This window comes from Lycorma delicatula, chromosome 7, assembly GCF_047948215.1.
Source record: "Lycorma delicatula isolate Av1 chromosome 7, ASM4794821v1, whole genome shotgun sequence".
Taxonomy (NCBI): Eukaryota; Metazoa; Arthropoda; class Insecta; order Hemiptera; family Fulgoridae; genus Lycorma; species Lycorma delicatula.
The window spans coordinates 69,963,528-69,989,950 of NC_134461.1; the positions used below are offsets into that span (position 1 = coordinate 69,963,528).

The 26,423-nt window shown below is 27.6% G+C and overlaps 2 protein-coding genes across 2 annotated transcripts in view; one reads left to right on the top strand and one right to left on the bottom strand.

Moving 5' to 3' along the window:
* Window positions 1-7,950, top strand: part of LOC142327259 (membrane-associated tyrosine- and threonine-specific cdc2-inhibitory kinase-like) — a 44,058-nt gene extending 36,108 nt beyond the window's left edge. The window contains exon 2 of the mRNA XM_075370115.1: window positions 5,599-7,950. Within this exon, the coding sequence (XP_075226230.1) occupies window positions 5,624-7,033 (1,410 nt within the window). The 5' untranslated portion in view covers window positions 5,599-5,623 and the 3' untranslated portion in view covers window positions 7,034-7,950. The remainder of the gene's footprint in view (window positions 1-5,598) is intronic.
* KFase (kynurenine formamidase) lies at window positions 1,364-23,304 on the bottom strand. The gene is made up of 8 exons (XM_075372019.1): window positions 23,202-23,304; window positions 22,333-22,429; window positions 17,809-17,913; window positions 14,836-14,970; window positions 9,277-9,355; window positions 7,933-8,118; window positions 3,138-3,279; window positions 1,364-1,529 (listed from the first exon to the last, which is right to left on the bottom strand). The coding sequence occupies exons 1-8, from the start codon at window positions 23,208-23,210 to the stop codon at window positions 1,392-1,394; spliced, it is 891 nt and encodes a 296-aa protein (XP_075228134.1). The 5' UTR covers window positions 23,211-23,304; the 3' UTR covers window positions 1,364-1,391.
* Between the last annotated feature and the right edge of the window lie 3,119 nt (window positions 23,305-26,423).

A 26,423-nucleotide genomic window follows, 5' to 3' on the forward strand; every position in this document is an offset into this window, starting at 1 on the left:
TTAGCAGTGATATGTTAATTTTTTTGATTGACAAAAGAATAATGCACTTATTTAGTATCAGGTGACCAGTTGTTTGCTCTCTTAGTGACTGCAGTTTTTCTTCATTATTCTAATAGCGACATCAGTTTCATTATCTCTGTACATTAATGCCCCAATCTTTATCTGCTTCTTAATCTCAGTCCAATGTAAGTTAAAAGAACTACAATAATAAACTGCTTATAATAGCAGCATTGAAAGAATCGTGATTAAACATTAATGGCTTATTCAAAATCGAACTTGTATTTGCTCATTTTGTTTCATACAATCATTGCAGCTGGACACTGGTAGTGAACTAATAAATAGATGAAAATATAAAAGTAGCAGCTATTTTCTATAACAGAATGTTATGGGCAAGTACATTATGTGCATAGGGCCATAACAAGAAATTATATTACGGTGATCGCATACAATGGTGCTGTAATTTATTAAAGAGTTAAAACATGTTGTCAATAAAACTGATTTCGGAATTCATAAATTTTTTTGTTATTGCTACAAAATTCATAAACTGCCTGAGTGAACAGTTCACATCAATTGTGTAGCCTAAAAAGGTGGAACAGTACTCCCATCATTTAGAATCATATTTAGCTGAATTCATATGGCAGCAATAGTTACTCAATAAAGATACATTCAATCACATACCAAAGGTGATTGCACACTTCTGACTTCCAGCAACAGTAGCACCATGGCTATTGAGTAACATAATAAGTAAACATGTTATTAACCTAACATTATGTTCTTGATTAATATGTAAGTGGGGAAAAAGACAGGCTCCCCATTAACAGACAAATGTCAGAAGTACTAACTAATACAGATGTATAACTTGGAGTCAGATACAGATAAAACAGAAGGAATCAAATATGATAAAAAAAGGAAAACAATGAATGAGACAAATATTAAAATAAAACATGAGTTTAATGTTAACTTTAAAGCAGTAAAATTATAAGTAATGGATGAAATAAAAAAACTGCTGCAAATGACTAAAAAAAACCTTGATTAGTAAATTGTAGAATACTTTTTATAAAGTATCCATTTATCATTTATTTATTTTATATTTTGTTAGTTGACAATGTATGCTTCTTAGAAAGAAAGTAACCACTTTAATGAGTTATAGATACTGCCTTAACAGAGGTGGTGATGACATAAGAAGTTGTTTGCTGTTGAGAATAGTTATTTAAATTTAGCATTCTTGCCTGTACTTTGTCTAAATCTACTGATGAAACCAGCTTCAAAGTGATAAATTATGTTCTATATATCTAAATAGTGACTAATTTTTTATTAATATTAATGCATAATTAACACACACACACAATATATATATATATATATATATATATATATATATTTGTAATTACTTAAGTTTTAGATTTTATTAACTGAATAATATCTTTTGTCAGATTGTAATTAGGATCTTGAAGATTTTCTACTATACTAAAATGATCTTCATTTTTCATCTTTATATACTTTGCGTTTGCTCCACATTTCGTCAAAACCTGTCCAAGAAATTGAATTCCATTAATTTTTTTTAATTCTATAAAATTGATGGCAATATAATATGAATTTGTATCAAATTTATGAAAAAGTTTTTAAAGATTTACTCTAATTTTAAACTGTACGATATCAACTTCCCTCATGAGTAGAGACTGTGTGTGTGATGTAATACATTGTTGTATTACAGAAAAAGGAACATGATGTTTTTACTTTACACTATTGTCCAGTGTACAGCTACACATTAGTACTGAAAGTGGCTTATGAAAGAAATAATCAATTAGAGTTCCTTCAAGAGAAATAACATTCAACATACTGGTTTAACCAGTACCTGTGCTGAACAGATGTAAGTTATTACTCTAGACTGAATATCTCATACATTTGGTAGGCTTAGCTAGCTTGTTCTTGAAAACTGGTGAAGAAAACAACAGGAAAACTCCAGTATATATCATCTTCAGGTTACATAAAACTGTTTTTGGTTTTGACACCTAATATACACAATATCTACAACATCCAAAGTATATGTGTACATATTATTTGGCAAAGAAAACTTATAAATAAAACAGATGAAAAATTTAATTAATATGCATAGCTTCAGTTGTGGTTAGTTAAAAGTAGGTGAAGTCATCTACCACCTAGTAAATTGCTAAAAATATATTTGCTCATTTCATATTGGTTAATATATATTTATTTTTTGTGTTAGAAATAATTCTTTGATGTCCAGTCCATGGATTGGGTCTGTGCAATCCTGAAATTCAGTTGAATTTCCTGCTCTCCCCCTCATTTTAATTTAAACTCTGCAACTAAATTCCTCAAATTTCCTTTAAATCAATATCTTATGTGTTGCAATGTGATATACTAATCTAACTTTAATTTTTTTACATCCCTACTTGGTGACAAATTTCTTCATCTGTTATTCAGTTTGTGAATTAATTTTCAATTATAATTGTCAATTATTTTTTTCTGTAGTACTGCTGTTAAAAATTATTATCATTCCTCCCATGACTCTACTGTCCAGATCTCTTCCCTATGTAGAACTATAGTCCTGTACTGTTTTGAATTATACTCCAAAGAATTGTTTTATAATCATTTTCTTGTCATCCAAAAGAAATCAATATTAGTAAATAATACAATAATTAAATTTCCTATAAAAATAATTATTAGCTGTAATGAATGAATAGGTTTTTTTATTACATTTGTTATTATCGTAGTATGATATATTAGGCTATTTTTTATTCTATTCGCTATGTAATTTTAGTTCTTTTGCTAGCAGTGCAAAATTACTGACTTTACATGCTTGGTACACTTATTTCTTTCAACACTTTTTAATCTAAAAATTGCCTAATATGTTATATTATGATAATAACAATCATTAAAACTAATAATTATTTTTAATATGACTTAAAATGGGAATTACTTGTATTCATTTTGTGATTGAAAACCAGTATCATTACTAATCTAAATGTCCTTTGGTTTTTAATTTCATATCACATGTTTTTGGATGCCTTACAAAGTTAAATATTGTAATAGCAATGAATTATTTAATTTGTTCAGCTCTGTTGGTAAGCTACTACTATTTAGTGAAAATGAATAAATGTCTAAATATTTATTACCTCTGCAAATTCTTTTGATTGTCTTTGGAACTCTGGAGAATCATTTTCTGCAACTGCTACTAGTGCCTTACAGCCAATACTCTTGGCTACAGATAATTTGTTTGTTGCATTAATTAAAGGGCTGTATTGTTCAATTTCAGTTCTGAAACAAAATTTCAAGTTTTATTTTTTAATCAAGTGATACTTTTTAGGTAGTTTAATTAAGTCTTTCACTAACCGATACAAATTTCAAATTGTTTTTTAAGGCAATTTTTCAACAATGTCTTTTCTCTTTGAATTCTACATCGATGTGCTTTTATTCTTTTTCTTATTCTTTCGCATACACTTTTTATAGCATTAAGTGAAAAATCTTGGAAATTTATCTTTATAAAAAATTGAGAAAGATGGGGTTTTATATTTATTTCTCTTTATTATTGAGAAAGTTAGGGCTTTGTCCCTGTTATGGAGTTAGTTAGGTTCATGTCAGATCAGTATCATAATTATAAACTCAAAACACTGACAGTTAGGTAACTTCAGTACACCATTGATTTGAAATTATATATAAATTACATTTTGTTTTTTAAGTGTTCATTACAAATATGCAAATTAAATCTTTAGAAGATTTGGTAGTAATTACTGTTGTCACTGTTCTTGGTGAATATCATTAATCTGTGTGACGTTCCTTGTAAGTTTCCTTTTTATACTTATGTATTTGGATTTTTAGGCATTATTAATCTATTATCATAGGTAATAACTGTGTTTATTTTAATTTAAAGATTAACATTCCAATTTTTTTATCTTTAGTTACTTTATTTTAGTATTTATCTTTATTTTAGTATTCAAACCACAAAAGTGTCATATAATTTGATTTGTTGTGTCATTTCTTTTCTTAATTTAAAATGCTTTCCCGGAAAGTTAGTATTAAAAAATGTTTAACCTATCGGAATTTAGTTTCCATATGTAAAAGATGTTTTCCCACACAAATTGTAAATTTTACTTACCTTACATTTTTCTTTGAAGTTTTTGTTAAAAAAAATTCATATTAAGTGAGTAAATTGTAAAAAATACTATTTTTTATTTATTGCTATTGTTTCAGTATTAGACATGCTAAACATATCAATGAAGTACACAGAACATTACCAGCAACTGAAATGATAGATGAAAAAATATCAGATCTTTGCTGACAATTGAATCTTTACCAATTGTTCTGTGTTAATAGGAAGTAGGTTCCTTACAAATATTTTAGGTTAAAAATTAACTCACAATTAAAGTAGATTTGCCCTGCAACTTTCATTAAAGTTAACTCTGCTACTCTTGTGTGATTCACAAATGAATGTCACTACAGACACAAATCAGAATTATTGACTATTTGTATCCAATTTTGAATAAAATGTAAGGATAAAAAATATTTCTTAGTAACAATTTTGGTTTTATGTTGTTAGATTTCTATATTTTTTGTATTCATATGATGCTTAAATAAGATTTTTCAGTTAATTTTAATACACATCAATGGATATTTTGTATACCTTATCAGGTAGGAAGGTAGCTAAAAAAAATTATAACAGTAATTTCTTTAGGAATTATTAATATCTAAACAAACCTTTTTTTTACATATGAAGGCAGTAGGATATTTTTTGTATACCTATTACTGTAAACTATGTTATTAAATTGGTTCACGTATGAATATTAAATAATGTCAACCATGTTTAGAAAATAGATGGATTATTTAGTTTGTGTTACTGACACACAGTCTAATAAGTTTGACGTCAGAAAAGACATCTGGCCTTGGAAAACATGAATTTAAAACATAAAAATTAACATTAAAAAAGAAAAATTGTAAAAATCTTTCATTTTATTTTATTTAATGAGAGAAGACCCTCTAAGTTTAAACAAACTTACGTTGAAAATTTTTACTAGTATTATAAAAATTATGGATAAAACAAGGTCAGTCATGGGTAAAAATATCTCAATCCAGGGCCTGTTGCAAATTGGGCAGTATCTGTAACAATTTGATAAAAGTGTCTAAGCATATTTCTAAAAAAATGTATTGTTTTGTGCATGTTCAAAAGTTTTCTTTTTATATTGATTTTAGTAGCATCAACTGCTATGGACATTGTCCATTAATAAATGTTAGTAGCTCGTTGTGAAATTGGACCCAGTGTTGTTTTTTTTGTTTTCTGTTTTTTATTTTAATATAACTAATCTAATAAACTTGGCTTCAACTGCTGGAGTTTTATTCTTAATTTGGATGCTTTAATTTCTAGGATGCTACTACTTCAGTCTTTCCAGTTTCTTTTAAAGAACAAGGTTACAAGGATGTGTAGTTTATCATTTTAGCCAGGATTTTTATCAAAGAATTATCTTTTTTCCTTTTGAATAAAAAAAGTAGATGAGCTTTTTTGATTTTATATGAAACAAAGCTACATGTAAAATGTTTAATTGATTATTTTATTATATATGTTTTTTTTATTTTTTACTTCAGGTTGGTGATTTGAAGCAACTGAACAATGAAGCAGTTTAATTTTCGCCCAGCTGGTATGTCCAGTGATGAAGATTCAGATGATGGTATAGAGTTTTCAATGGCTCATGAAAAAAATTCACGCAGTGCAAAAACTTTTAATCAGCCAAAATTAACACCAGAAGAGCAGTTGTTTAATGCTGTTAAAAGTGAAGATCTACCTAAAATAAAAGAGTTAATTAATGATGGTGTTAATATAAATTGTATTGATGGAGGTTGGACACCACTGATGTATGCTTGTTTTCAAGGATTTCCTGATGTATTAGAAGTACTACTTAAAAATGGAGCCAATTTAAATTTTCATAAAGATTTTTTTACACCACTCATGGCTGTTTGTTCTAATGCAACTGGGTCAAGAAGTAAACAATATACATGTGTTGAAATATTATTAAACCTTAATGTTGATATTGATGCAGCAGATCGTTTTAGATCTACAGCATTGATGCTTGCTGCAAAAGAAGGACTGACTACAATTGTGAAAAAATTTATTGAACATGGTTGTAATATTGATAAAATAGATAAAGAAGGCTGGACTGCTTTGTTTCATGCTGTAAGTCAAAACAAAATAAAAATTGTTGAACTACTGCTTGATGCTGGTGCAAGTATAAAGACACAAGATCTAAGAGGACGAACAGTTTATGACTTGGCAATGATTAAAGGATTTGAAGAAATAGCTGAAAAAGTCATGATAAAAGAAACAACTGAAGAACAAGATATATTGTTTAATATTCCTCCAGTTATAACTGTAAAACAAATGTTGAATGAATTACCGAGTAAAAATTCTGGAGAAAATCCTGGCTTTCCTTCTGATGTTTACAATTTATTATCTGGGATGAATTTACAGTCATATGCAGAATGTTTTTACAAAAATAATATACAATTAGGAGATTTTTTGATTATAAATGATGAAAAATTGAAAGAAATTGATGTAAGATTTTCAGCCCACAGAAGACAAATTTTAGAATCATTAAAACGGTTTCATTTGCATCGTTGGCAGAAATCTTCATTAGGATTAAAACCGAAAAATGAAAGAATTGATTTAGTAGATGGTGTAAAATTGGTCGGAAATGCAATCAGACAACTCTTTGTTTTACAGTCATCTATATTGTATTTACAGATAAATAGGCCAAAAACAAAACTGACAAATGAATTAAAAAAGATTGTTAAAAATACAATTCATGAAACTCATCTATTACAGAAAGAATTAATTATACTGAGTGAATTTGGTAAACATATTGATCTTGTACAAAAAGTAAGATCAGTTGATCTAATCAAGCCTGAAGAACGAAATAAAGTAAAATTAGAAAAGATTATTAAATTTGGAATTGCATTGTTTTTTGGTGGGATAATTATTTGGAAAAAGAAAGCATATTGTCTCTCTTTTCTAAAAGTTTATTAATTTTATTTTTGTTTCGACTTTAATCAGTTCATTTACATTTTTTTATTTAAATAAAATTACATTTAAAAATTATGTATTTTCACGTATATTTTACTATTAATTAAGAATACAATGCATAATAGCAGCATTAAACATTAATTGTAATTGTCCTTCTTTACAATAATAATCAATCAGTGTAATAATACAATTTTTTTTGTAATTGTTAGGTTATTAAGTATTATCATAAAAAAATTCAGAGTTTCAAATCTGACTTACTAATTGGTTCTTAATTTGTATTTCTTGTTGTGAAATTTGTTAATTATTAAGTGATTCTCAACATAGTTTAAAACATCCACACAGTTACATATTCAAAACAACTAAAAATGTGTGCCAAGGAAGTAATTTTTTGAAAATTATTGTTCGGTTCAGTTTAAATTATTATTTTGTATTCAGGTTTGATACAAGTTTCATTTATTTTGGTTTAACAAAGAATTATAATTTATTCTTCATTTATTTTGAAAACTGAGTCAAAGCAAACTTTAATGAAAGTTTGCTATTGTGAAATAAAGTTTACCTTTTTTAGCTTCAGATGAAGAGGGCTGATGTGTAAACTTAATAGATGATCAGGGGAATCCCGTGAAATTAAAATATCTGAGAAAATATTCTAAATTTGATAAATATTGATTTGGATATGAAACATAGTGTATATAAAATAATTTAATTTCAAAAAAACAACCTTTTCAAAAACTTTCTCTGGAGTTATCCATGGTAAGATACATTATGTTTTTAAGTATTTGTAAAAATATTAATTTGAAATAATGTTTCTGAAAACATTCTTGATTTTTAATTTTAAATTAATCTTATTTTATAGAATATTTATATTAAAAAAACCCAATCAGTAAATATTAAGTGATACTTACTTTGTTAAATTCAAAACTTCATTTACTGATGTATTAATAATTGGTGTCAAATCATAAATTCCACTTATAAGTATTAATCCTTTGAATATTTTCTTATGGTTATCTTTTAATGTACTTAAATAATCATCATTAAATAATTGTGCTGTTAAATGTGCTCCAGCTGAATGACCTCCAAACCAAACGGCACTAAGGAAAAATATTTAATTTAATTTATATCTTAAAATAAAGTGTTATTTTTGAAATGCTTTTAATGTGAATTTATATTAATATTGAGAAATTTATTTTTATTTTAAATTTTCTTCTTGAATTCAAATTTTTTATTAAAATACATTTTTTTTAAATAAAAAGGGAAAAATACATAATTGAACTTAATAGAATAAATTTTACAAACTTAACAATTTTACTGAAACTTTAAGAAAAAGGAGATTGTTTTCAATAAGTTTTTATGCAGTATAAGAAATAGTGTTATTATCTTACTGAGTATATCTCATGGCACATGAAACTCTATCATTCATTGTGGTTTAGAGTACAATTACTCACATTTTGGCAGTACAAACCACTGAATTTACTTAATAGAATTAGTACTGTATGTATGGATCCCTCTTGTATATTACAATTGCACCTTTTACTAACATTTTAATACAATAATAAAAATAATGTATTATCAAATGTATAGATGGATTGAGTAAGAGGTAATGTAAGAAAAAGTGTCACTGTCATTGTTTTTATCTTGACAATATAATGACAATGTGATGGTATTATATAATCAAAATAAAAAGTGACAATGACATTTTGGCAGTGGTGGCATTATGTCTCCGTAAATAGTTTGTTTTTAATGTTTTACTAACAACAGTTTTATTATAAAAAAATTTCTTCATTAAGAAGTAGATTCATTAAAATTATCAAATCTGTTTATTTTAAAATTATATTATTAAATAAATTAATGTATTAAGGGGTTAGAATATTAATCATTGTTTTCATAATCAATTTATCTACTTATTAATATGCACTGAAATTTTAATCATTTAACTCCTTTTCATATTTATTTATATAAAATATTTGTGTAATTGATCACTTACTTCTTGATTCATGATTAATTTTTTCTTTATTGTTGTTGAAATTTTTCATCATTTTATTTACTTGATACTTTATTATTTATTTCATGGAAATACATTCTCTTTATAGTTCTCAAAATAAGTTTACAGATATTAAAATTTATTTTTATAAAGTGTGCCAAAATAATTAGATTCACTGAAACGTTTGTACACCTACTTTCCAGATAAGTGTTCACATACTCTGTATGTGAAAGTGTATTAACCTATAATGAACAAATACAACACTTACCAACTGTTACAGCTTTCAGCTGTATTTAGCACATAACCAGCTAAATCTTTAACTTCTTCAACTAGAGTATGCATGTTTACTGAAAAACAAATTTTTTTTTTAATAGCAGATTTAAAATTATAAATAATTTCAATTCAGTTTTTTTTTAACTGAAACCCATAAAGCGAGGTTGTAGAAAATTATCAATGTTAGCATAATATAAACAAAAATCAAAATAAGATCTTGGTATATAAATAAGCATAATAAAAGTTTTTTTTTGTAAATTTTGTTTAGACATTTATTATATCCCTTTTTCCTTATTTCTCATCAGTAGAATAATTATATATTATTTTTCAATTTGCTTTTAACTGTACATTGCACATAATTATAAACAATTTTAACAAACTTAGGAATCAGATGACTTTCTGATGTTAATTTTGTTTCATTTAAGAAATAGTTTAAGAAAAAACTATTAAACACAAAGTTTTGCTACAGCCATTTATATACTTGTTTCAGGTACATTAAAGTATTTTTAAAGGTGGAAACATGTAATTTTAATTTTTCACTAAATTTTTCAAAAATCAAAATTTGTTAGTATTTTCCAATTTTCTTTTTACTTCCTTGTATAAAGAAAAGGAAGTATTGTAATTGCGAATTTCAGATTTCAATGGAAATATCCATTTTTACTAGTTTCTACATGACGTCAGTATGTACATACGTATGTATCTTGCATAACTCAAAAACGATTAGCCATAGAATGTTGGAATTTTGGATTTAGGGCTGTTGTAACATCTAGTTGTGCACCTCTCCTTTTGATTTCAATTGACATGACCAAAATCCAAAAAAAAATGGATTTTGCCTGCAGTAATAAACCCTCATATGAGAGCTTTTCAACGATATATCATAAGTGATACTTATTTTCATTGGTTCCAGAGTTATAACCAAATAAAATTTTAATTAATGAAATATTTGGATCTTTGTAAATAGTTTGTTTTTAATGTTTTACTAACAATTTTATTATAAATAAATTTCTATATTAAGATGTAGATTCATTAAAATTATAGATTATAAAATTATCAGTTCAAATCCAACTTCAAATTTCCTTTTTGATAATTCAATAACAAAACAAAAAAATTTTGGAAAAAATCAGAAGTTAATTGTGAAATAAAATTTTATGTACATTTTCATTTAAAAAAAAAAAGTGTATGTAATTTAATAGGCATATAAAGAAGTCCACATAATGAAGTCGCACAATGTGGTATCCACATCAGATTTTTTTGTTATTATTACTAGAAAGCTTATGACTGCATTCACAGAAAATCCCTACTAAAAATTCTGACACCTTAGACTACATACCAAATTAATAAACTTGATAAAACTGATCCTCACAAACATTAAGTCAAAGGTAAAATTCAGAGGCAAGCTCTCAAGACCATTTGAGATGAAAACAGGACTGCACCAAGGCAATCATTGCTATTATTCAACTGCATTCTAGAAATGCTAATGAGTGAATGGTTCAAAAAATGTACCCGAAAAGTAAAAATAGACCAAAAAGTAAAAAAAAATTGTCTTGGTTTCGCTGATGACTTGGCGCTCTGTTAGCAAACGACATTGACACACAAATAAATCACAGATATTAGAACTTCAAAACATTGAAAATAAAATTGGCCTCAAAATACGATTAAAATAAGTAAACATAAGCGATAATAAAATCAAAATAGTAACCAAATTTATATACCTCAGAGAAATAATAACGAAAAAACCTTGATCCAAATAAGAAGAAACAAACTAGCTAAAGCTCAAAAATTAACCCGTTACACTTACAGTAAAAAATTCCAATCAATAAACACAAAAATATGACATTACAAAACAATTATAAAACCAGAAGCCACTTATGCAGCAGAAACACTCTTCGAGCTGAATGAAGACAAACAGACCGCAGAAAATCGAAAGAAGAATTGGAAGAACCTGCATCAATAAAAATTACCAGAAAGATGGGCAGTGGTGGATTGTGCTCAACAAAGTAATGTACAAAGAGTTAGAGCCCTTCACTGACACCATGCGTAAGAGGAGACTAGGATTCTTTGAACATATCATGAGGATGTAAGATTCAAGACTTCTGAAATGGATAGTACAGTACATTGTCGAAAAACACCCAAGACAGGATGCAGATGGATCAGAGAAATAAGAGAGAACCTGAAGGAAATTGGTCTTACACAAGAAGACACCACAAATAGATAAAATTAAACATGAAAATCAAGAACAAAAACAAATGCTTCACACTCGCAGGAAAAAATTCACAACATGAACATTTTCAATACTAGAAAGGGCACAAAGATCAGAATGTATGAAAAAGTACTGGGAGGACCACAAGTCCCATTGAAGAGAATTTGAAAATGGACTCGCTAAAGTGATCCTATGTGGTCATAAAAGATAATAATAATTACCAGAATTTTTATAAAATAATATATATCTAAAGTTTTAAACATGTTATAAATAAGCAGTGTAAAATGGTTGGCAAATTCTGTTTAGTAGAACCAAAAAAAAAATGTTTTTTCTGTTAAAAAAAGGAATTTTGAGAAAAATGCTGGTTTGGAAGAGAATTCATAACTTGGATTTTTGTATCCTCTTCTTTCTTTAATTTCCTTTTTCTTGCCCTGATTTTCTTTCAAAAAGTGTGTGTATTACTTCAAAATGTTTTCAATCACCTTTATGAGCAAATTTAGTTATTAGATTTGTTTTTCTTATCCTGATTTCAGTTAGTTGATGTTGCCAATTATAGTTATCTTCTTATTTAGAATGTAGTCAAAATTGTATTGGATTTGAATTTGATGTGTCATTCAGCATGTAGCTTTGTGTTAATGTATGTCATAATGCTCATGTATTTCTTTTTTGAGTACATTTAGAATATCAATACCACAACACCTCTGGAACTAAACTTTAGATTGAACTTCTCAAACTGTACGAGATTCTTCTACATCCTGACCCCACCATGTTAATGGTTTTGGTCGCCAAGTCACCCCCTTTGTATTTAGCCCTGATGGGTTTTACTGGAGGTCATCTTCAAAACTTTGGCAAAAGGCATCTCTCAGACTTGTTCTTCCCTCGGTTTGGATGCCATCAATGCGAATGCCACATGTGACATTGCCATCAGTGTACCTACTAGACAACTCTTTAACAACAAAACACAAGTCTAAGTCTTTAACAAGACTGAATATACAACTAGATGGAACTGAAATCACAACTTCCAACCCAAAATAGGAAAAAGTTGAGTTCAGCATGCAACATTAGTACAAAACATAACACAAAAACAAGATAGAATAACAAAACATAAAAAATGTTTACTACTGTTCTACAGTAGTAAAACATAACACTGTGATAAATATAGATACAATGAACACTTTAAAGCCCTCAATACTGACATAAAGTCAGTATTTATTAGCCATTTCAAAGAAAAATCCATCATCCATTGTTGATGGATTTTACAAATGTAAAGTACATAAACTTGACAACTTTTAATATTCTAACCACACATGGAAAAGGATTACATCTTTTCTTTTTAAAAACAACAGCTGATGGCAGGGTAAGAACACATTGAACACCAGTCAGTGAAGCTGGTTTTATGAATGACTGAAAATATTTTCAATTATGTTAATTAACATTTATTAATAAAATTTTGTTTGTTTTGTCATGTCATAAGTTTATAGTCTAAATAAATATTTATCCTATGATAAAGTTTGAAAATCTGTATTGAAATTTAGTAAAATATTCTTTTTTTATTTTCAGTACAACAAAGCAGGATAGTCGTATTTTTTTTATTCTTATTTCAACTGTCAACTTATATCTAAGTGATTTTATCATTGACAAATTATTGTCTTGAAAATTTTATCAACATAATATTACTGAGTGTGTTTGTGTGGCCATTAAGCTAAAGGTTCATTTATATATCCCAGTACACTATACGGTGTGTTAGGCCGACATTTGTAAAGTACATGGTCAGTTTTCCCTATAGAAAGCATAAGGTATAATGAGTAAAATTACTTCACAGAATTAGTAATTTCTCTATTGCATTCTGATCAAAGATCATTAGTCAGTTCAGTTTCATCCATGGAGGAAACACATATTGGCCATTAAAAATAAAGATTATAAAAGAAATTTTTCCCTATTAAATGGATTAATCTATAAAATACATTGATTTTCTTAGAAAGGAATTAATTTGTTGCTTTCCTCTTTGTATCCCAGTACTTCTTATGGGTACGACAAACGTAAAGCATCTACAATGCTAATTACAGGTGGCATTTTCTGTAATGATATACATTATTTAGCCACTTACTGTGAATAGAAGAGTAAAGCTGTCACTTACTGGTCTGCATATTTCCTGTAAAAGCTTTGTAAACAAAGCTGTTACACAAACAGTTATGCTGTTACACAAAAATATATTTACCTTGATAAAGTTGACAAAACAGAATTGTTTGTCAATAACCTTTCTGTAAGATAATTGTTATTTTTTGAAATGGTTCAAAATTTTTGTATCTGGTGTTTCATGTCAAGTTGTTTGCAACTCCATTACTAATTAAAGCATAATGTACAAATGAAAACTGCTAAAAACAGTACGTTGTTACAATATACTTAAAATAATAGAATTTCAAAAAGCTGACTGTGTTTTTCTCTAATTTAAAATATTACTTAATAAATTACATGTGCACATCTTCAGTTCCTTTAGTGTTGATTGCATATATTTTTACCAGAATCAAATTACTCGTTTTTATTGATGTCAGTTAAATTTTTCAACTATATGCTTTATTTTTCGTTTTAAATTATCCAATGTTTTTTTGTAATATGTTCCCAACATCAATATAAAAAAATATCTTATATCTTATATCTAGGTCTGAAAATGCCAGTTTATACCCATATGTCCTCCAGTATATATTTTTAAATAGAAATTTATACCTCCAAAATGGATTGAGCTATTTTGAAGAAATTTGCATATCTTTCTAATATAATACTTTTTACAAAAATAAACAGAAATTTTAAATTCATAAATTTAAAATGGGAGCCTTCTGAATTTTTTATTCTATTGTAGCTAATTAAATTAACAAATTATTATTGTTGAGAAATAATTATCAAGTAAAGTTAAAGCATCTCATTGTGAACAAAATAACACCTTGTTTTATCAGATTAAACTTCAGACACCTGACCTATTATAGAAAGTATTAGTATGTCTCAAAGCTTAAAATTACAAAATTTTCTGCCAGTTCTTATCTTCTCCGCTTAATGATGTCATTATTCAGTGCCATTCAAATGGTTGGCGGTGCTCAAATATTTCAAAAAAGTTTCCAAATTATGTTTTAGTAACTTTGTTCTTATAATAATGTTAGGAATACATTAATAAAATATTGGATGACCAATATTTACAACTGTAAATATATTGAAAAGGTTTTGCTGTAAATGACTGAATATATGGAGGGCAAGGTTCTAATACATTTTTCTTTGTCTTTTTTATGTATTTATTTTGTTCTACTTTTTTTATAACTTAGTTTTAAGTTGATATGAAGTATGGCATAAAGTTATATATCTCACCTTTTGGGGCCAGATCATATCCTGGTATTATGGTTTTTACACCACAATCAAACAGTGGTTTTACGCAATAAGATGATATATCTTTACTTAAACTCTGCCAGTAACCTCCATGAATATATACAAAAATATCAGAATCTGTAAAATAAGTAAATTATTAATCAAATTACTTCAACTACTGGTTAAGTTTGAAGTGCTTCACAAGCACTTTCATTTATATTTTAATTGATTAAAAGTTTAATTAGAATTACAGAAGAATTGTATTATTATTTTATTATTTACGAATTAAAACTTATAATTTATCAAATTATTGATACAGTCTGATGATGGAATTAAGAAGTCTGAAATTTTATTTTTTATTAATTCCACTATTTCTTTTAACCAAATATAATTTTCAAATCTTATCTGTTCATTTTATTATATTGTTAATATTTCTAATTATACATAACTTTCCAAGAGTTAGAGTTTTAAAATGGTTAGTATTAGACAATTGGTAATCAAAACTAATTAACCAGTATAATAAAAACACTAATCAACAAGAAAAAAATTTTTGCATATCTGGAATCATACATGGTGATTTTTAATTTTTGAATGCTGAATTCAAAACTGTTATCAGAATTTTTGTAATATCACATTTTTTAGATACATATGATTTATTTACCAGTAAATACATAATCACTGCGAAATCAATATTTTAAAAAAATTATTATATATGTGTATCCATTTAAAATTAAATGGAACAAAATTTTTATTTATTCAGACAAAGATAAGTTATACCCTATCTTTATAAAAAGATAAATATACCCTCCTTCAGCTGCAATGGCCAGTTCTTCGCTTGGTAATGACTTGTATCATGACTATCCCAATAATTCATCCCGACCCTATAGAAAAATATAACGAAAGTATCGGCGGAATTAATCCAGCAGATCAACTCGTGGCTTACTACTCCCCGGGGAAGAAAACCTTTGCGATGGTATGCAAAAGTTGTTATTCATATATTTCGTATGATTATGAATAACGCGTATCAATTGTATAAAACATATAGGCCTAACAATAAAACTACATAGTTAAAATTTCGGGACGTGTTATTGAATAATTAATCTATATTAACGAACAGAAAGTAAGGCCGGAACCAGCAGTTTGTAGAGGCACTGGCAAGACCCAAATTTATATTCCACGGCAAATAGAAAATAATGAATCTGGACGAAAAACCACGGAGGAAATGCCGAGTATGCACTCAAAAAAAGTTAGAAGAGAATCTCAGCATTATTGTTTGTTATGTCCTTCGCGACCAGCTCGACGTTTTGAAATCTACCATAAGTATATTTAGGCTAGTTTACACTTAGTTTAAGTTTTTTATTGTTGTTATTTACATTTTAGTATTGTATTATATTTACTACTGTTTATTTTATTCCTTTGAACTGTTTTTTTTTTCAGTACTGTTTGTATTATGATTGTATTTGATAAAATATTAACGTTTTGTTTGATTATTATAATAAAACTAATAATTATCAGTTTTTATATTTGTGTTTTTATTTTACGCCCATAGTATAACGATTTACACTCTGGTTTGTCTAAAAAGTTCATAATAACTAATACGCTTCTATTACTATAGTTTGTGCAATATGAATAAAATTAATTAAAATATAACACAATAATAAATTATTTTTGTTTGCTATTTGTCACGTTCTACGAAATAACCCATCACACGAAAATTTATATTTCAATATAATCAAGCCTATATTTTGATAAAGAACATACATAATTATTTCATTATTTTCAAATAATAGCAGACTGTGTACGGAAAAACGGTTGATATTTCTTACGATGATGTGTCGGTTTGCATTCTGTGGCGGGCATCACTCTGACTTCTTAAATATTTCGTTAGTTTCCGACCATAAAAGCATTACTAAATTAAAAAAAAAAAAAAAACAAATATTGGCATTGATAAAAGTCTTAGAGATGAATTTTAAAAAAATATTCAGCCACATTGATCGGTTTCTTGATACCCCACTAACACTGAACATGTTAAAAAAGCTAGCTAGAAACACTTACTTTTTTATGGTTTAATTCATCCACATACCACTAAGCTTGTAAATTGAAAGATTGCTTGAAAACTTTTAGCATGTAGAAAATGTGAAGTCTGACCAGCATTTGAACCCAGACATCCAGTTAATGAACAAAGTGCTTGTTCTTGTACGTATTACTTTCATGGTGTCTCATGTTATTACCTTAAAAAGTTTAAGGTTAACTTATTAAACCATGACTCTATAATAGAGTATTTTAATTAATTTTGTATTAAAAATCATAACTGCAATTATTTTTTGATTTTGATGTAATACTTCCTAACATCAGATTCATTATTATAATTTGGTATTCAGTCACATCTGTTACAGACCAGTTATAAGTGACACAAAAATGGTATTTTAATCGCATTGACCAAAGCACACCTAACCATTAATATTAAGTTGCCAAAATCAAAAATAAACCCCAAATACAGGAAAAGCTAATTTCCTCTATTTTCTGACAGGTTCACAGTCCCTCTAATGGGATGGGACAGTTGTTCATAACAATTGACCTAATATAATGAGTTAAATGTTTCCACCCTTACACTTTTGATGCCAAAAAAGCCTTTTTCCTGAGTAGATTTCTTGAGAATTGGGTCAGCCACTAAACTAGTTATACTATTAAGTTAGAAAGTACGAGCTGGTAGAACAGCTGATTCCTGGGTAGAGGTAGTTGGAGGGGTGCTTGGCTAACTTATGGCTTGTTTGAAGACTTATTTTCTATCCAAGAGTTGTATAAAATATAATTCAGGAGTTGTATAATCATGACCATGAAGCCCGAATAATTACAGTGAAAATCACTAAGTAATTTTTTTTGCAAATCTCTTTGGAAGTTAATTTAAAATATCATAGTTATAACTTTAATTACAAAATTATTGTAAATCCATGAAAAATGTTAACATTTTATTACCTGGTTGTAAAGAATCTTCTCCATAAATATCTAAACATTGTCCTTTTTTTGCACCATACCGTATGTCAGTTTTGTGTGGCACCACTTTTCTTACGTAATTACTAGCTGAAAATTTTGTGTAAAAGAAATTAGTATTAAGAGAACTTTCTATAAAAATATAGTGTGCTAATTCAAAAAGTTGTCTTCATCATTAGTGGTTACTTTTATTACTCTTAAAGTTTCATAATGGTAGATGTGGAACCTATATTTTGGTGTCTCACCAGTGCAGTAAAATATAAATAACATTATCAAAAAATTCATTTGTAAAGTGCCCTCAAAGAGCAATTCTAGGTTTTCACACGGTTTTTAAAGGTCACTAAGAATTTTTCTTTATTAAAAGAAAATTTTACAAACATCACACACAACCTATTTGCATGTGATTTTGGTAAAAAGGAGGTTGTTAGGCTTAAATCAGAATTACATATTACACTAATGCTTATATTAGTGAAAAATAGTCAATACATATCTTCTACTTCAGAAACTGATTACAAATTCAACAACATGAAAGTGCAGCCTATGTATTCTACAAAAACACAGAACAGAATATGTCTCAACTGATATGAAGTAAGGATGGAGGAATCATGAAAGAACCTAGACTGTATGAGCAATTAAGTAAAATTGCATGATCCATGAATAATGTTCATCTACGGCTGATAATAATTCTTTACTATTGAATTATCGAGTAAAAACAGTATTAAAAATGCTAGTAAAACTAGAAAAGACAGATTACCTGATATAAATTAGTAATAAGGCTGTAGAAATTGCAACATTTTGAAGTAAAAATATTTCATGCTTACTATAGTATTTCATACTATATAAAACATAAAGAAATGCTTACAACAAGGCAGACAGTTCAAACTAATATAATTTTTTACTTCATTATATTGTAAAACCAATAACTTGATAAAACTATGAGTTATAACTTCAACTGAACCACCATACAACAAAGCAGCATCACTAGTCACTGATGAAGACTACCATACATAGTTGAAAATGATTTAAAGTGAATTAGATCCTTCCATTACATTTTTAATTTAAATGGATTCATTATCGAAAAAAATCATTTTTATTATTTTTTTCAATCATAAATGGAGTTAGTAGGGCAATTCTCTTTTTTCAGATGGTAAGTAATAAATTTTTATAGCATACGAAAAAATGTCAAGCCTTCACATTTGAACCCAGAGCCTTCACAATGAAAGGCAGAGACACAGCCGCTTCCCACACTGGCCAGCATAAACGACTAAGTTAAAAAAATAAATGTTTTCATTTTAATAATAATTTAGTTTCTAATAGTTAAAATAGTTTTCTTGAAATGTGATTTTAAATTTAACTGTATAATCTAAGTAATTGAAAACAACACTTAAAGTTTACTGAACAAATTATAAATCTTTTTCAAAATCACGATTTAAGAAAACTGGCATAGTGGCTCAGTCACTGATTGACTGGACCATCACTGATTGTAAACTTTTGACACCAAAATTAATTTCAAATAAGCATCTGGATTTTCCAAGATTAGGCTGTCGTTTGGAGCCTTGATTTTGGTTGAAGCTGTATACATATAAAAAGTTTTTACTTCCTTGTATGAAGTAAAGAAAGTTTTTAGATTTCAACGGAAATATGCATTTTGACCATCCCTGAATCCATTTTGACTAGTTTTGGTGTGACGTCTGTACATAAGTATCTCGCATAACTCAAAAACGATTAGCCGTAGGGTGTTTAAATTTTGGATTTAGAACTGTTGTAAGATATAGTTGTACACCTCTTCTTTTGATTGCAATCGACTATACCAGAGGTGTCCAAAAAAGCCCAAAATCCAAAAACTGTGAATTTTTTACTTTTTCTTAATTGCAGAAATAAGACCTCCCTGAGAGCTTTTCAATGATCTATCATAAGTGGTACATATTTTCATTGGTTCCAGAGTTATAGCCAAATAAAATTTTAATTAATTAAAATTTTGATCTTACAAGGGGAATGCACATCGGTTCGAATCAGATTTCATCTCCTTTTTTTTAATTTAAATATATTGATTTATTAATAATTACTTACCTCTGATTGTAAAAAGATTTTTACCATAATAATTCAATAATAACACTAAAAAAGAAATATGAAAAAATATAAGAAGTTATTTTTATTTCATTAATAACTTCTTATATTTTATGTACTTTTTATTTTTTTTAAATGTGTATATCTAATTCAAGGCGTACAAGGAATTCATGAGGTGCCCACATCAGATTTTTTTCAAATTGCTTTCCTAAATTTTCCTGAGTCGCTTAGATAATTTATGGTTAAAGATGGGTGTATACGGTCCAGTTTTATAAATGATGTTGTATACCCCAAATTGAAAAGTGAGGTATTAATTGCTAATGGAAATATTATATTTTGCTCTTTCTCAATTGATATATATGAGGTTCTCAGTTTGATCTTATGTATTTTTTATGCATACTATTTTTTGTTTACCAAATGGATGATTGTTTTTTATTTTATAGAGGCCCCTCTGGTTGTTCCAAGATAATTTTCTTTCGGATAATATCAGTTAAAGATTTATTAAAAAAATGGACAAATTACATGAGAGTTTGAAAACATTTTTGTTATGATTATTTAATATTGCATTATTTTAGTTTTATAATATACAGCCTAAGTCATTCTGAAATTCAAAATATTTCCACAAAATTATTAGATTAACTGAAAGATTAACTGAAAAATTAGATCAAATATAATATATAGTCTCGTATTCTACAAAGTCCTAGGCTCGTGCATGTTATTAGTTTTTAACGATGCGTCTTTTTGAACCCCTTTTTTTATTTTATCAAAGACCAAGCTTTTTTGTCATTCGCGTTTCATTGAGATATATTTTTTTCATACGGGCGTCAGTTTTATGAGGATATACATATTAGGTATTTTAAGTTGTGCGCCCCGCATTTTTTTTTTTACTTCCTTGTACGAAGTAAAGGAATTATTGTAATAGCCAAAAAATTTGGTTTTTAGATTTCAACGGAAATATTCATTTTTACCATCCCTGAATCCATTTTTAGTTTCAGCGTGACGTCTGTACGTACTTACGTATGTATCTCGCATAAGTCAAAAACGATTAGCCGTAGAATGTTGAAATTTTGTATTTAGGACTACATCTAATTGTGCACCTGCCTTTTGATTACAATCGACAGTCAGACCTCTAAATAAACCGGGCTTTCAATTTTGAAACGTTTGGGCTTTGGACTTTTTCTTAACTACAGAAAAAAGCGCTCGTTGAGAGCTTTTCAACGATATATCATAAATTGTACTTATATTCATTGCTTCCAGAGTTATAGCCAAATAAAATTTTAATTAATGAAATATTTGAATCTTACAAGGGGAAAACACGATTCGAATTCGACTTCATCTCCTTTTTTTTATCTTTCTTTTTAATTTAAATATATTGATTTATTAATAATTATTAACCTCTGATTGTAAAAAAAGTTTTTATAATAACAATACAAAAAAAATGAAAAAAAAAATTGAGAAATTATTAGTGAAATAAAATTTTATGTACTTTCCATTTTAATTCAAAAATTTTTACAATCAGAGGTTAATAAATCAATATATCTAAATTAAAAAAAAAATGTATTAAGTTGGGTTCAAACCGTTGTTAGCATGGTTACAGATCAGACATATTTTAACTTACACCACAGATCTACTTCAGCGACCTGAAACAAAATTAATACAAAATGCTAAGGAAATTTTTAGGGCCATTTTTCTTGAGTATAATTGAATATTGTGTGTTAGTATTTTGTGATTAAGACATATAAATAATGTGCTACTATTCACAGAAACAATATGGTTCAAACTGGTGTCCCGAAACCCATGCCTCCCCTTGTTAGCTACAATAATATGGATCATGGGTGCCTTATACTGATTTAACTTTTTATGGAAAAAGGTTAATACAGTTATTTTCTTTCAGAATTAGAAATAATTTGCTTACGAAAAACAATTTTTTTTTTAAATATTAAGCATGATCTTAGTATATTAGAATAATTTTACGTATTTCCAAAGCATGTCTTGTTTTACCTTTTATACATTCTCAAAAACAATTAGGTGTAGAATATTGAAATTTTCTATTTAGAACTGTTGTGCATCTCCCTTTTTGATTGCAATCAACTGGGCACTAATTGACTTACATTTATTTAGAGTAATAAAGGGACTTTTACTCTATCCTAATATTTCAGGTAAGATTGTTGAACTAATAATTGTATAAATATTTTATGTTAATCAAAACTAATATTTTAGCAATTGTGTAACTATACACTTTATTAAGGAATTTGAGGATCGTATCTCACTTTCAAATGAAATAAGTTTAAATGAAGTGCAGCAAAAAAAAAGGTGTATATGTAATTTAATAGGCCTACAAGGAAGTGATGTGGTATCCAGAATAGATTTTTTTTTATAATAAAGTTACAAGTAAATAAAGTTACTATTGAATTATGTGGAATACCAGTAATTAAAACTCACCATTTTTTACAAAACTTTTATGTATTTCTACAACCTTATCAGCAGGATATCTTTTTGACCATCTGCTTGGCATGTATTGATGTTCAATTTCATTATTCTGAAATTAATACCAGTATTTCAATAATTATATAAAGATAAATTGAAGTATAATATTTTTATCCTTGATAAATATGTAAAAATTTAGAAGATTTGCAGATTATAAGACCAATTACAGATTGCCATCTGTAATGTATTGTTCATCTCTTTGACTGGCTGAATGGTTGCAAGGCAGGTATGTTAATTGAATTGGGATTCAGTATCTTAAGATAATTCTGCCAGTCAAAGAGATGAACAATCTGTAATTTACAGATTTACAATCTGTAAAATGAACACTCTTGTAATCTTACAGATTCTTGTAAATTAATACAATCTTACAATTAATAAATTAGTAAGAATATTATTTACTTGATTTGAACCTGACTTCTGCAGTATTACAGAATAGTTAATCAGCCGAAATTCTATCTCGTAAATATGTTACTTTACACTGAAAATCATTGGCAACTATTAATTCTATAACGTATTATTTATTAAAGGGCTAAATAAAAAAATAGACGTAATCTATGATAAGCATGTAATTATTGTGTTTTAAAAGTTAAAGTAATGTGATTATTAAATTAATCATCTTTACTGGGATTAAAAATATTATTTAGAAATTATTTTTATAAGATAAAACCACACATTATTTAATCTTACAAAATACATCAGCTTCTAATGAATAAATATTTCAAAATAATTATAATTAAATAAGTATAAAACTATTATTTATTAATAATAATAATTAATAGTAATCACTATTAATCTGTTACATAATGAATAGAAATTTTACTCACAATAACCATGTTACAGCAACTTGTTTCTTTACACTAACTATAGCCAGATTGCAACCGATGAACACTTCTAAGGTTTCCCTGTGTATATAAAGTTACATTCTGTGACAGCATTAACCAGTGTTCAACATTTTTTGTCTTTATTATATTAAGTAACACTGTTTATACTTGTTCTGTTTTACAGTAACAGGTTATTAAGATATAAAAGGGTTTTAATCATTCTATCTTTAATTGTTCTGGGTAAAATAAAAAATTGTTAACTTATCTGAAAGTTTCCTCCTCCTCCATTACCAAACTTAATTTTGCAACTAAGCAAAAAAGAAAAAACAAAAACTAACATTTGTTATCATAAAATATTATTTTTTGTACAAAAATATAAGTTCAGTGCTTATTCTTAAATAATTAAAATCATAATTTGATGTTATTATCAATTCTTTATTATATTTAAAAATACTTTTGTATGTATAAATTGAGTGTTTAACATACTTGAAATATTAAATTAATTATTTATATATTATTAAATGTTTATTGTAATTGAATTATGAACTTGAACTGTTACTGAATGCTATTGTACCAAGAATAATGTGATTGCCATTTGTAGGTGACTGGCTGGAACTGAACAAGAGTGACAACTGAAGAATGAATAATGAATGATACAACAATGACAATGGACTTGGTTAAATAATGTTGCTGGAGACACTGCTTCATCAGGAGCCAAATGATGTCGTCAGGAGTTGAGTGCATCTGAAAGGAGTCAAGTGACATGTAAGGAGCCAGTGAATCGTTACCAGCCGAATGAATATGAAAGGAGGTACGTGTACTGTAAATATCCAAATGAATTTGATTGAAGCTGAAGATATTTAAATTTAAAAATCCTATTAATAACATTAAAGCTCCAACATTTAAACAATAATAACAAAATATGTAAAGATTATTTAAAAATTAAAGAAACCTAAGTCTGAACATTATTAACGCACAAATATATTGTTTTGTAAACACAATTAACTTAAATCAACCAATGGAATGTCAAATAAATTACACATTCCTCTGCTTGGATACTACATACAAAATATATTTAACTATAACTGTTTAGAATAGTAAAATATTTATATTAATCTGTGAATTCTACATCTGGTTGTTTATTATTTTTACAAACAACCATTGCATAAAGCAATTTCACATTCCATATAATAATGACAAGTCTATTTTATCTTTCAATGAGAACATTTCACATAGCAACTTTGCTTCAAACATTTAGGTGACCTTCTTCTTGATGCAATCAATTTTCTTTCAGATATTTTGTTTGTTTTTGAATTATTTGGGTTTTATTAGTTGTAGCACTAAATCTTTCAGAAACTTTTGATGCTTTGTTAAATAAAATATATTATTTTTTCGGTTTGTATTCCAACCACACTCTTAAGAATAAAGATTATCAGTGCCCAGCAATTACTGTTCCTCAAAACTAAAGAAAAGTTGGACTACTCATCTAAAATGTCTTCACTATACTTGCAAACATATTTTAAAAAGTGTTGATCATAAGTTCATTATTTACTATTTCATCAATAGCATCATCATTGTACACAATGATGATAACTAGTTGGTATTAGTTATGACAATTTTTAAGTAAATATGATATTAATGTTGCATCATATAGCCAAATATTCTGGAGTAGATGGATTAGTTTTCTTATTCACTGATTTAGATGGGATCTCCTTTTTTAATGATTTTTCCAATAATTGTTATATGTAATAATTGTATTAGTATGTTTAAGATCAAAACCAATTTACTGATTATCAAGTTCATATCAGATTTTGATTTTGGCCTTATTTCAATCACATTTTTTTGTTTGTTACATTCTATAAACAGGTCATCCACTTTTTCTCTAGCATGAATTTAAGTTTGGCTGTAAAACTCTCTCACAACAACAGAAAAAACATTTGTCATATTTATTTAGTTTACTAGGTATGTAAATCTGTACCTCCATTTTCCTCACCATAAAATTTCAGTTTTTCATCCAAGGTAATGTATTCTCTCCAATATTACAATCTTGATTACAACTGGAAACAAATTTATCAAATACTTCTCTTAGTACAGCTAAATTATATGTTGTTATTTTTCATTTTTTTATGATCAAAGGTAACATAAAATGATGTTAAAAATCATTGCTCAAAATATCTCAATACCATATCAACTGATTTCTATAGTTCTTGTAAGTTAAGCCTTCCGTGAACAAAATGCCCAAGATTATACTAAAATATATATGTGATTCAAATTCTAGATGAATTTGAATAAAGTTCTTTTGTAATTTCAATTTGCATGTTTTACTCATAACTAATTTTATTAAATTATATTTAGTGAGAAAAACAAAAGCAAACAATTTTAAGGCAAATAAACTTGTTTATTGCTTGATGAACTCAAGGTAAAAGAAAAACATTATATTATTAGCTAGTGCCCTAAAACATACATTGTGAATTTTATCTTTTCTATTTAAAGAGGACCTTTTCTATTTTGGCTGACCTACTGTAAGTTACCATCTAAATCATCCTGTTTACACATTGAATATCATGGAGTTGCCCAGGTGATATTTGATGACCCTTGGTGATTTAGATGTGCTGTGTTACGCTCCTTAATTTGAGCCATATATTGGTTTATTCATGAGAGTTAAGTGTCTTTAATGTTGTCATATGGATGTTTAATCGTTGTGATTTTACATTCTATAAGGTGAGTGGTGTGTTTGTACAAGTAATACATTTTTTTTATTTACTATGTACTGTTGCTACGTACATGCCTAGCTTCATATAGGCGAGCGCACGCTAGCTGCTGAGATGTCAGATACGCTAGTCACTCAGATGGATGGCAGTACAATATAGATACACGCTTGCACAAGCGTGCAAAAACATATTCAAAAAACATTGGTACGTAGGTTCTCAAGGGATTTACCGTAAACTGCGTTGTTCATCAGTTTGAAATAGTCTTTTTCGAAATTGTTTCTAGCCTCCGCCCTCCGTTGGGTATTGAAATCAATGTACGGTTGTAACCATGGGGGATGTAAAAACTCAACAGCTCTATGGTTTTTGGTTACAACCAGTCCAAGTCATGTGTACAGTTTGAGGTTTCTGAAGTGTAATACGTAGCATTTCTTTTCTAAGTTTTTCAGAAGTTTCAGTATTAGAACATCGCTTTTGTGGCCTACAGCAAGGCGAAATCATTTCATCGGTTGGTATT

What these genes read in the sequence shown, in the direction of transcription:
- KFase (XM_075372019.1), bottom strand. An exon ending in TAAAAGTTTTGTAAAAAATG is followed by an intron (nt 17,914 to 22,332) that starts GTGAGTTTTAAT and finishes CAAAATTTTCAG; the next exon opens with CTAGTAATTACGTAAGAAAA. An exon ending in AGAAGATTCTTTACAACCAG is followed by an intron (nt 14,971 to 17,808) that starts GTAATAAAATGT and finishes CTTATTTTACAG; the next exon opens with ATTCTGATATTTTTGTATAT.